The 12,470-nt window shown below is 38.4% G+C and overlaps 1 protein-coding gene across 8 annotated transcripts in view; it reads right to left on the bottom strand.

Annotated features, from left to right (window-relative positions):
• The window catches only part of Doa (CDC like kinase darkener of apricot), a 40,684-nt gene that overhangs the window by 18,975 nt on the left and 9,239 nt on the right, over window positions 1–12,470 (bottom strand). For 6 of the 8 annotated variants that reach the window (XM_076317388.1, XM_076317386.1, XM_076317387.1 and 3 more), the window contains one exon: window positions 586–826. In XM_076317388.1, the coding sequence (XP_076173503.1) occupies window positions 586–826 (241 nt within the window). Of the gene's footprint in view, window positions 1–585; window positions 827–8,113; window positions 8,798–12,470 lie in introns of those variants that run through there. The other 2 variants (XM_076317392.1, XM_076317394.1) reach the window with 2 other exon arrangements.

The following is a 12,470-nucleotide window of genomic DNA, read 5'->3' as shown; positions in this document are numbered from 1 at the left end:
CACGGGTATCGAGAACCCGCGAGGAGATCCTCGACAGATAACGCGGGACGACGCCAATATCGGGACACACCGTTTCACCGATGTTCGTTTATAGGGGATGATTCACTCGTTCTATATCCGGGGACCCTGCATACTTCTTTCTTTTTTCTCTCTTTCTCGATAACGGAAAGCGGAAAGCGAGAGAGAGAAAGAGAAATAGGGAGAGAGCGAGAAAGAGAGAGAGCGAGAGAGAGAGAGAGAGAGCGAGAGAGTGAGGAAAAATGTAAATTTTTCTCTTTTCTCTTTTCTTCTTTTCTCCCCCGAACTGACCCCGTGAGACTTCTAAAATTACCGAGGACGAGATGCAACCTGACAAGACCTCTCTGCGCAACTTTAACGTTACCACCCTAACCGATGGAGTACCGCTGGCACCCGCCAACTGTGTGTACGTGATTACTGTGGGGAACGGGTCCAGAGGGAGTTGTTGGTGTAAGGACAATCCTTCTTATGTTACTCGAGAGTACCGTATAGTCTTGAGCCGTGCGAGAGACGCACGACCGAGTAGGCAAAGAATTGTTAACAAGTCGTTGACACCTTTAGACTCACCTGACTTTTGGAGGACGGCGAACGATGACGATGGCGTTCCTGGCTCGTCGACGACGATGCATGGTGTCGATAGATCCTGGGACGCCACGAGGTCGGATGAGCTACACGATCGCGGTCGCGATCACGATCACGGTGTCCGTGTTGTCGGCCGCTGCTCGGTGATCGTCGATGACTCCGCTTGTACCGTCGCTCCTGACTCGTTCCGCGGTCGTGTTGACGCGACCTCAGCACGCGTTCTCCGCTGGAATTCGAAAAACGATTCGTCGTTAAATTTCACCACGAAATCGTCCGATTCGTCACCGTGTCGCTCTGTTGCTCGACAACCGGGCCGGCGTGTACGAAACCAGCAAGTTCCAATGTAACTGCGCTTGGTTACGAGCATTAGGTTCACGCCCGAGGAGACCCGAGGAGCTGAGACTATTGGGACAGTTCGATTGGAGCGTTTCGTTCCTTTTTCTCAAGACAACGAATCGTCTGGTACTGGTGAATTAATATTTACCATCGCAGTGCTCTCGCTTCGTACCCTCAACTTCATTCGCTAACTTTGGGAATCTTTTCTCACGGAGGTGTCCGGTAACCTTGTAGGGGGGAGGGGGAGGCACTTGTTTAATTTGGGTATTAGTACCCGAACGTGTGAACAATTAAGAAGTTTCTTTTTACAATTTTTAAGAAATGAAATGAAATTCGTACAAAAGAGGAGTGAGATAACACAAGACTAGGAGGAAGACCTTTTTTTGTGTATTATCGATAGATTGCAGAAGCAGAAAGCTAGAGAGTGTAAATGATTCCAAGGACTGTACTAGAATTTCTGATTTCTGTCTATTGCAAGGTAAATCCAAAAATAAGAAATCTACGGGAGGATAATTCTTTCGCTATTGATACCAAGTTTGGGGAATATAAAGCTAAAATGTCACAATAATTTACATTACAGTTGTTTGTATAATAAAATCACGAATGTAATTAATTTAGAAATTATTATGGAACAAAGTGTACCAGTAATCATATTAATCGATCGAGTGTAATCAATGTACTGTGACGTATTAAAGATAATGGTTTTTCGATAGATAGTCACATGGATAGAAAAACTATCTTCAGAATATAATCTTCTTTTTTTTTTTATACGCAAATTCATAAAAATTATGCACAATTACTCGTTGTATTTTGTTTCTTTCAAACATAATAGTAATCTATCCTCCTTAAATGAACTAGTATCGTTTAGTGAAAAAATAGAGTAAAGGAACCAGGATTATTTTTATTCGAATTGAAAAATATTAAAATTAGGTACCAACTGGTGCGTTTCTTAAACTCGAACAGACTTTTCTGATGCACCTTACAGTTCAACTGCTCGGCTGTAGAAAGTGCATTGAATCATACACGGTGACAGTCACGAGTGCTCTAATATTTATTATTCAGTTTCTTCTTGAACCTAGGCAGAACTTTCTGGCATATCTAATGGTGAAACTGATATTAGAAATTCTAGTACAATTGTTGGAAACAATTTTACTTTCACTCTGTTATTCCTATGACTTAGCGATAAAAAAAGAGAGAAAGGGGAACCTACAATTTTCTAACACATTGATCGGAGCAATGGTGGATTACATTTCGGGATAATTCGCGAGAATCAACTGAATATCAGAGATGAAAGTATTACCGAGCTGTTAATGCAATAATATCCATACAGATACACAACTTACGTAGTCAATTATTTCCGATACTACCAAAGATACAAATAGTAGTTTCGCTTGAAAATGATATAGATACTCTTGTAAACGGATTAATATTCGAAATTTCAAATTTCACTTCTTTTTAAATAAACGATACATAGATTTGAATTATTGTCATACTCATTAGCGATAAATACTAAATATACAGATTGAGCTCAGTGTGAACTATAGTTGTAGTAAACTTGATTCGCGTAATTGTATTTCGTACCTTACTCGTAACTTAACGAACCACAAAAACATTTAAAGTCAATGATCATCCAAACTCTTACACGTACAATTTCTACACTAATCTAGGTTTCGTTAATATTATATTCTCAAGAACAAACGTATACATTAGTCCAGTAACTACATAGATGCGGGAGATACAAAAATATTTATGTAACGAAAATTAAACGATTTACTATCACTCTTCGAGATACGATAACTATTTGTGTATTTCCAAGTTAAAAGTTAATATTGGACCATGAATTTAATTACGTAGATATTTTATTGAAAAACAAATTAACGTTGTACGAGAAATGGTCTGACAATTGTTAAATATTTTCCCGTCTTCCATAGTACCACAAATATTTATCCCAGTTGTAGTTATCCCCTAGATAACGCGAAGCAAACGACACGACAAACATTATTGTGTCACACAGATTACTCGAAACGCTCGATATAGCGAATTCGAATGTAATGTGGTGCTGACTGAGAATCAGGCTTAGGCTGCGTGTGCTGCACAAAATGTACGAGTATTTCAGAGCAACAGTGAGTTGACCTACTTAAGCTGTCTGGCTTCAAATAGACCATTTCACTTAAGAGTATTCGCTGACGTCTTCTGTAACATCTTGATTAGGTTGGCCGCGTCAGAAATCCGAATTTCAAGGTTAAACACTCGCAGCTGTTATCCTGCTGCGTACTCGATACTTCCGATAGATACTTTAGATTACAAACGAGGTTAGGTTTTCACAGTCTTGATTCTAAGTAGACTTCTGGGTCTGAGCTGACCCCGTACGTTTACACGACGGTAGACTGTTAATTATTAATCGTGTTATCAATGCGTGCACTATTGTGTTACAAATTAGAGAAACGAGTTACTGTGAAAAAAATTAGTATCTTCGGGTAATTACGGTCAATTGCAATAGGCACTACTATTTTGAAAAGCGAATTAAAATTGTTATTATAGTTCCCGAGGCGTCTTTATGTTCTTCCTGTACATTGTATTTGTTACGTAAAACTGTGGATTGCTTTTGTCGCGAGGTTCGTAGATTAATTTTCGTTTTCAAGAGACACGGCCGAGACCACGAGTGTACTTAAAAACGGGGTAGGTAGCGATTGTTATCTCGAACTCAGACCCAATTACGCGTGTATCGTATGAAGATGAAAGTGAGCGAGATAGAGTAACAACGAGCGAGTCTCTCGTTACATGCTCTAGATGAACGAAATCTCGAAGCAATGTTGTACGTGTACTGTTTTACCAACCATTAATGCACAAAAAATTTGTGTACCTTTCGTTATAAAGTTTTGAAAATGTTATGAACGACGAACGAGGTTTTCTCCATGAAAACGAGAGTCTGAATACGATCTCGTTCGAACTATCGTTAATTATACGTGATCCAAATCACTTTTGAATAACTTTCGACAATGTACAATTAAAAATAATCTGAATAAGGTAGTGACGAATTGTACAAATTGTAATTTTTCGCTCAAAGTAGATTTTTGCTCCAAATTGTAATTTGTATTTTCTATACTTCTGTTCACCACGAGTAGAAAAATGTCAATATGTTTCATAAACAGATAAAATTGTAGAAATCTGATAAAATTCAATTTCGATGAGGTTTAAACATTCCTAACTGTATCCCTTCGCGTAGTAAATAATTATTATTCGTAATAAAATGAATGTTCTCCCCTCCCCCCCAAAATAAAATAATTATTATTTCCAACACGAGAAAGGAACACGAGTCGAAAAAGGCTCGAAATTCACTGTCAGTGTCACGATGAGTCAGCTACGGATGTCGTCAAGGTTCCTAATTGGTGTTCTAACGCCTTGACTTTGAACGACGAGCCAAACACCACAGCCAAATATGTACGATAAATTAACTACCGATAAGTTCTCAAAATTCCAGGAAACTCCGCAACAGTGAAAATAATGTACGATAATTTTGTCCCGGCGCTGACGATCACGCTGAATACAAACCACAAGCAAATTTTGACTCTTATCGACGCAGCTGTTCACCATTTATATTCCTCGTAACAGAGTGATGGAATTAACGTCGAGTCGTGATTATCGAGGTTAATTCCCGACACTGATCGCGCACAGGACGAAAACCAGACGTTGGTCGAGACCCGCCAGGTGTCACAATCGAACTGAATCGGATGTTAGGTTGGATGTAAATGCACTTTGGAACGAACGTGCGCGATCCGATGTAACGGAAGGACGAAGTTACACCAGTAAGGACCGACGAGAAGTGGACGATACCGCGCTCCCAGCTTCTCCTACTGGCTCGTGTCTTGGAGCACGTCCAAAATCCTTCCGAAACTCCAGCGAAAACGTGGAATTGATAGCGCAACGTGTATCCTTTTCGAAGAATCCTCGAGCTAAAGAGGTCATAGGATTATGCGCAAAAGACCGCCCTTTAGCCGCAACGCTGTCCCCCACCCACGCCTGTGCTTGTTCGTGCCAAGCGAAAAAATAGAAGGATCGTCGCAAGAGACGACAACAACCATACGAGAGAATTCTTTCGGTAATTCGAACGACTATTTTCGTTTGAAAAATGTTGCCGTGTAACAGCGTTCACGACCGTTCTGGGATTGATATTTCTTGGCTGGATACGCGATACACATGGAGAAGTTCCCAATTGCTCAAGGTCGTCTCAAGGTCACCGCGAGTACATCCCGCGTAACGATTCTTTCCCCCGCCCGGGAATTTGTTTAATTCAATTTCTAGGTAAACGTTTTATCAGAGAGATGAAAATTCAAGCACGGGAACGAAATAAACGCGGTAGACGAAAATTGCTTCGACTCACCTCGAAACAGTCCAGGTCACGTTATCGACACTGTTCGAACTCATTTCCTCGTTTTGCACTTAGGTATATGTGTGCTTGAAATTTATACACTCGTTAAACGCGGTTAAGATACGTTGAAAAATAATGAATTTTAATGGTGTTTGTTATCTGCTCACCTTGGATCGCTTTCGAGTAACTTACACGGGACTGATATACTTTTTAAATTACATACTTTCATCGCACTGGGACAAGTGACAAGTTGCTCGACAAATGGTGCTATCAGGTTCGTCGTTTTATTTTTCTAAAGATGGTACTATCGTTTGATAAACATGCGTGAAATTTCGTGTAGGTCTGTCGACTCGTTCGTATATTTACAGTTGTTCAAAAACGAAGTGTCGTAGTATTTTTTTTACAATGGAAAAAACGACAAAACTTATCGAACAATCTAGTATATGGCATTCTAACGGGGAAACACGGAGACCCTGAGTTGACCTTGAAAGTAAGGAAAACATTCTAAATTTGTTTGGTTTCAAACTCGTGAAAAATTTAAATCGGGAGAACAAATAAGACAATTTTTTAAGAGACCCACAAAATATGAAGTATTATGAAAATTGGACGGTATGTATTCATTATCCTGTTTTTTATTAAGTAGAAATATTTAACGAAGTTGTATCTGTGACGGATATATTCAATTGTTATTTGTCGATTTAGCTTCTCAAATACTATCTAAAAGCTACGATTCGAATCTTTGAAACACTATTTACAATTTTATTCGTTCAATCGCTTGATCACCATCCATTCAACCAATCAAGTTTGTTTAAGTTTGAATCTTCTATCGTATGTTCATTGTAGTATCTATCTTGTGTATTTATATTATTTATACGATATTATAACAATATTCTTACGTTTGCCCATAAATTGTTGAACTTGTTGGAAAGTTTTCATCGAAACTTTTGATAATACGATAATTGAACGCCAAAATTAACAACATAACTGAAAACTATGTTCGATAATGCATTATACGTGCAGAATACGCGTCCCACTAAAGTGTCAAGGAATTGAAAATATATAAAAACCTTCATTCACAAATCGATAATAGAAAGGACCGCGTCATAATTGGAACAAAATCAATTGGCCGGTCAAGGCCACCGAAAGAGTCCCCCACAACATGCCATTTGGCTACCCCAACGTTGTATCTCTCGTCTCATCGTGCAAACTTGCAGATACATGCTCTCTGTCTCTCGAACAGAGTTTGTTTTCTACGTTGTCTGGTCATAAAAGTAGAAGTCAAAGTTGGCATGACTCACGGTCGAAAAAATGAGCTCGAGTACGAGTAACCTTGAGTCGATTGTATTCCAACAATGGTTAAGGAAATCTCTGAATGAAATTTGTTACAGTAAGACATTGATTACGACCCTTTTCTTTTTATACCGGAAATTTACGATTTCTAACATTCAATTTACCAAGTCTGAAAAATGACAGATGTCTAAAATTCGATATACTTGAAGATATCCAGGAGACTTTGAACCGTCGTTTGCACTAATTACCAATCTTTTATATCAATCGTTACGCGTTACGTAGCAATAACACATACCGTTTGAAATAATTTATTTACCCATTTTGAAAGAAACGACGCGAAACTGTTCATGAAATACGATATATTCGATTGAAAGGAACAAACGAACATTTTTCGTGTCTTGTGTTTTCCGTGATATCAAAGTGACCTTGAATTTTTTAAACAACATTGCGTATATTTGCAATACTCTACTACCGGAGATACGAGAAATGGATTCAATGGTATTAAAGAACATACTAATTATATTAAATGAAAAACACAAGTAACCAATCATCACCAGCCAAGAGAAATAATACATATTGCAAGGGTGAAGATCACCTCGAGCTCTCTTCTCTATAAATCATTGAATTCGTCCGATTCGATCGATTACAACGAGTTACTGAAAACAAACTAGTCACTGCTATTTCAAAAATGAAAGGTAACTCAATATCTCTAAAAATACAAAAAGAAATGCTTCTGTTCGACAAGCTTCGTCGAACATTCTCCCCACACCGGCTAAATAAATTATTTCACGCAGTAATTTTCATTTCACCGCCCTGTAATTTCTAATAATACACTGCACTTACAATTTCAACCGTAAACGTTAATACACCCGCGTGACAGGAATTATTGCAGCTGTTAGAAGGTATAGATTTAGTAAAAAGCATTCCAAGCGTACTGTTCATCGCAGTCTACGTCCAAACCATTAATTCTAAAAGCATCTGTTTACTTTTACGGAAACGTGTGTTGTGTGACGTTCGTGCGCGAATCGTGTGACGCGATAGAAAATTGTACCACAAGAGCAAACACAGGTGTCAATGTTTCTTAATCGCAGTTCGTGTTACTGTTACAACATTAAGAACTACCGACAGATTTCGGAATATTAAACTGTACCTCGAAAGAAGAAAAAAAAAAAAAAAAGAAAAAACACACAATCGACGAGGAAAGAGAGAAATTGATTAAAAAAAAAAAATCGATCGTACGCACAGAACAGGAGAAAAAAAATCGTAACGTCTTCGGAGAACATGCCATGGAGTTCCAAGTAAATTTCATTACGAAAGCCATTTTGGAACCAGTCGTTTCGACCGGTCGGTAAATCTAACGTTAATTCGTCGTTTCGTTCGAGATCTCGATCGTTTCGTTGTTCCCTTCGTACGTCCATTATTCCACGCACCTATGACTCGTTGGTCGGCGCGTTACGTATCCGGTGTATTAATTATATTTTTTTTTTCTTTTCGTAGGGGAGTTTAAATGTACTGTACCTTGGTATCCAGGAAGCGAGGGCGACGTAGAGGACCGGCATCCTTTAACTCCCGTCCGTCTTGTGACCTGAATTACAATTGAACAGTATATCGTAATCGCTGCAACGTGTATCGGTGTATCATCGTTCCCCACCGATGTATCAAAGAGACTATCGCAAACACGACCGAATACTATGGCGTTCCTTCGCGCTAGGAGTAAGCACGAAAGGTAAAGCGTGTGTACACAAGTTCCACGAGGATCAATTTATCAACACACCTCCTCTCGGTCCACGCGTGAGAAACGCACGTCGCCTCGTCGTGCATTTTATACGCGCGCGCGGGCGCCCGAGTTTACCACAGGAGTGAACGTTTTCAGTTACAGCTATATTTAACTCCCCTTAGTCCTCATTTCACTGACACATAAACGAAGAGGACGATGCTTCATTTATTTTAAGCGAATCTCCGCTCATAGTTTCGCTCGCGTTCGTTGCAATTAACACGCCCGACACGGGCCCATCGATTCGTTTCTTACGACGAATCGTTACGAAATTACCAACCGTTCAACCGGGACGAACAACCGCAACGATGTTCAAAGCGCGATCGTGAAACCAAGTTGAACGTTTCGGGTATATTTCGTGTCTGATGGCCACGAGCGAAATTACACGAAGCGTTGTTACACTTTCGCCGCTCGATGAACGAAACAGCGTGGCTCGAAACCGTGAAATCACGTTAGACGTTACAAAACAACATTCTAGAGGAGCTGAAGTCTCGGAAGAACGTTTTCCCCGCGTGAAAGAGAACAAAGCGAAAGAGGAAACCACGACCGCAGCGGCGGCGGGACGGGGGAGGGGAGGGGGGCTGAAAGACGTACGCGAAGGTCGAACATCTCGAAGACGCTTTCTCGTCGCTCTTTTCGTACGTTTTTACGAAATACAACTTCGTTTCTGTACGACTCGAGATATCGTGCCCCGTGGTACTTCCCTGAAAAGGTCAGTCCTTGATTCTGTGGGGGAAAAAAAAAAAAAAGAAAAAATCCTGCCCCGCCTGGTATGACAAACAACTTCTCGAGATTATCGTTTGTACAAATGGAAGGATACGTCGTCTCGAGGGTACTGTAATTTTTCCCATCGATATTCCGTATACGAAATGAATTTCACCGCGGGAGACATTCCAGCAGGGTGAAAATATTTCCCAAGGAATTGAAACGACCTGCATCGAACGAGCAGAGCGATAGAAAATCTTTGAGACGATTCAGGTGAACGTACCAGAGGTGGAAGATATAGAGCCTTAACTAAATCGAGAAGATTTAAAATTGGAACCTCTATTGGCCAAGTTTTATCGATCGTATTCTGTTATAATAATAACAGAGTTCCGGTTATATTTAGTTACCCATAATGTTGGTAAATTTAACTTTGCAATTTCGAAAGTAAATATAACCGAGGCAAATGTTAATATTTTGTCACTTGCGAGTTTCACATACGAATTCTTATAAATCTTACTTATAAGTACGATTACTTCTTAGAAAAATATTTCTCGTAAAAATGTCCGATTGATGCACTTTGTTGATACTTAGGTGCTGTACTTTTCTTTTCACGATGAAAATAAGTATAAACACGATACCACTTGGACTAGTTTTAATGGTAAATTATTTAATTTTAAAAGCATTTTTTTTTTTTTGAATCCTTAAAATAGAACAAACATGAAAATTTGTATTTTTATCATAGCTCGTTATGCTTGGACTTTAACGAAACTTCGTAGATCGATAGTGAACTAAAAATGGTTTCAGCCACATTTAAAACATATTTAACAATAAAGATTGTATTTGTGAATTAGTGCCTTAAATAATAGGTACTAAATTAACACGAGCTCGTCAAGAGAAATTCGTGGAGACAAACGATACGTATATATGCACCTCTGCGATGTTACTATGATCATTAGCGAGGAGTATTAATAGAAATATTGAATAAAAATGTATTGTCACGATACTGCGCTAGAGTGACGTCAATCATACACGTACGTGGTACAGATGTCCATTATATGGATACCTCGTATAAAATCGATCGGTTTAATAGCTCTGGTCTATACAGTTTTATTTCGTACGTATCGCTTATGATTTATGTGTATCGTTTAAAATTCGTTTCTGAGCACACAATAAACTAAATACAATAAAAATGGTCACTTCGATGAATGGTGAAAGCAACCTTGAAATAATCTCAAAAAAAAAAAAGGAAAAAGAAAAAAAGAAGTCATCATCTCACGCTTTCTCTATTGTACGCTCAATACCTTGAGAACCAACACCGTAATCATAATTTTGTACACTATATTTTCGTTTGAAAAACATTCCATCCCATCTGGTAACCGACTTTCTATGAAGTGCTTCGTATTGATTTAATTTAACCACTTCGTTATCGAATTTTTTTCAACATTCGTTACAAACACGCAACGTTTTCTTTCTTATTTCACTTTTTAAATATTCAAAGGCAATTTCGAAACCACGCTTAAAAAAGTTTCCTCCGTATGTTGTATATTCTCCATTTTACTTTACTCTTTATTATTTTAGTCACGAAGCATGTTAATCACAGCTACGAATCGAATTTAATCTGGCATCGAATTTACATTACGCAAAGTTTACTCGTTCTTTTTTTTTTCTTTTCTTTTCTTTTATTCACTTTCTCGTTCGTTTACGTGTATCCTCCGTGAGAAGTTTTCCTATTATCGCACGGTTCATCGGTGCTATTACGATCTCTCGAGCTGGATGCGCAAATAACGCTATGGCGCGAGAAAATAAACGACCACAGGACCTACATACCTAGATTCTAAGCTTAATCAGTTTTCTCCGAGCTAAATTCGTTGTTGATTCTCCCCGTAAATCGCAATCGCAACGTAGAAATAACGAGACGGCACCACGTTGAGTGCGTTTCAAATTTAATCGAATGGAAAGCGAATCAATCATACGCGCGTGTAAAGTCGTAAACGATTAACGAGGCTGGGAAACTTGAAACCGAAGGGCACTTTGGTATATCGAGTGAGTCAGTAACAATTGGTATCTGAAATAACTGTCGGATATGAAATACAGTGTGCACTGGATAAAACTCGAACGGAAACATTTCACTTTTCTCGGAACTTGTATTTTCCAAGACACCAAGGTGACCCTGATTGTTTCCATTTAAACATTTTAATTCCAAGTATTGTTCCAATACTTTATCGAGGACTTTAGGTGGCATTGTTCCGTAAAAAATTGACATTGAAACAACTTCGAGAAACAATCGTAAATAGTCAACACAAGGACCTAATTAATATTATTTTACTAGCGGAACACTAGTAAGTTTAGTTTTTCGTTGCCAGTGTTATCAGATTGTAATCTTTCTACTAGTACACGAATCGAAATCAAATCATTTATATTGTTAATAGCGAATGTCGCGTCAAAAGCCATTGTATTTGCCCTTCGATCGATTACAACACGATACCAAAACAATACTCTCGTATAACAGAGGGAGAATATTTCTCTATTAAAAAGTTAGGGCTCCCAATAATATTTCTTAACAACGACCTTGAATCGTTTTGTAGATAAATTTATGTGCGCCGCGCAAATTACACCGCGAAGCGTTTATTATCAGCGATCGCACAAACATGTACGGTTGTAATTAATTGTACGATAATAGAGGCAATTAACTCGTGCACGATCGTGAAGTTGAAGTTAATTAAAGAAGTGCATCTTTCGTGTATGAATCAAATGTCGCGTTTCGAATTCTCCGAGAACTTTCATGAAATATAATCACAGAGCACGCAATTATTTCTGCGGCTCTGTACGCCGTATAAAACTCGCGGGAACAACATGCAATTTTCAAGTATTAAACATCCTTTTTCCGTTATCTTCTTCATCTTCGGGAACGAATACGCGTGTTTGAAATACAACTACGTTCCATGACATCTAATTATCTCCTTTGACGCTCAAGACACAAAAATAGTATTCCAGTAAAAAGTTAATTTATGTACTCTTCCTCGCGTTAATCGAGGTAATCAATTTCTTCAAACGTGTTTTTCTATACAGTGTAGGAGAATGATTCGAAACAAATTTAATAACCTTTGTTACGTGCACATCGGCGTTGAGCATTAATCAATTATAATTTTTAATCGATCAATTAATCGAGAAAATAATTAGTCGAATTTTAATTGCAAACAGCATAGAACAACATAGAAATACCTACAATTTATAATTTGAAAATGAGATTGATTTCCGTTACTGAAAAAATTTGGCTTCTACTTTCGTATAGAATAATTTCCTTGTATCTTTTACAGTCTTGGGAATAATTTAATGTACAAGATGTCTTTAAAATGTTTCCTTAAACTTCACCAGAAAAGTTTGCCAATCGTGAAA

Source organism: Ptiloglossa arizonensis, chromosome 8 (genome assembly GCF_051014685.1).
Source record: "Ptiloglossa arizonensis isolate GNS036 chromosome 8, iyPtiAriz1_principal, whole genome shotgun sequence".
Taxonomy (NCBI): Eukaryota; Metazoa; Arthropoda; class Insecta; order Hymenoptera; family Colletidae; genus Ptiloglossa; species Ptiloglossa arizonensis.
The sequence above is the reverse complement of the archived record's forward strand: the minus strand, read 5'-3'. Positions and strand labels throughout refer to the sequence as shown.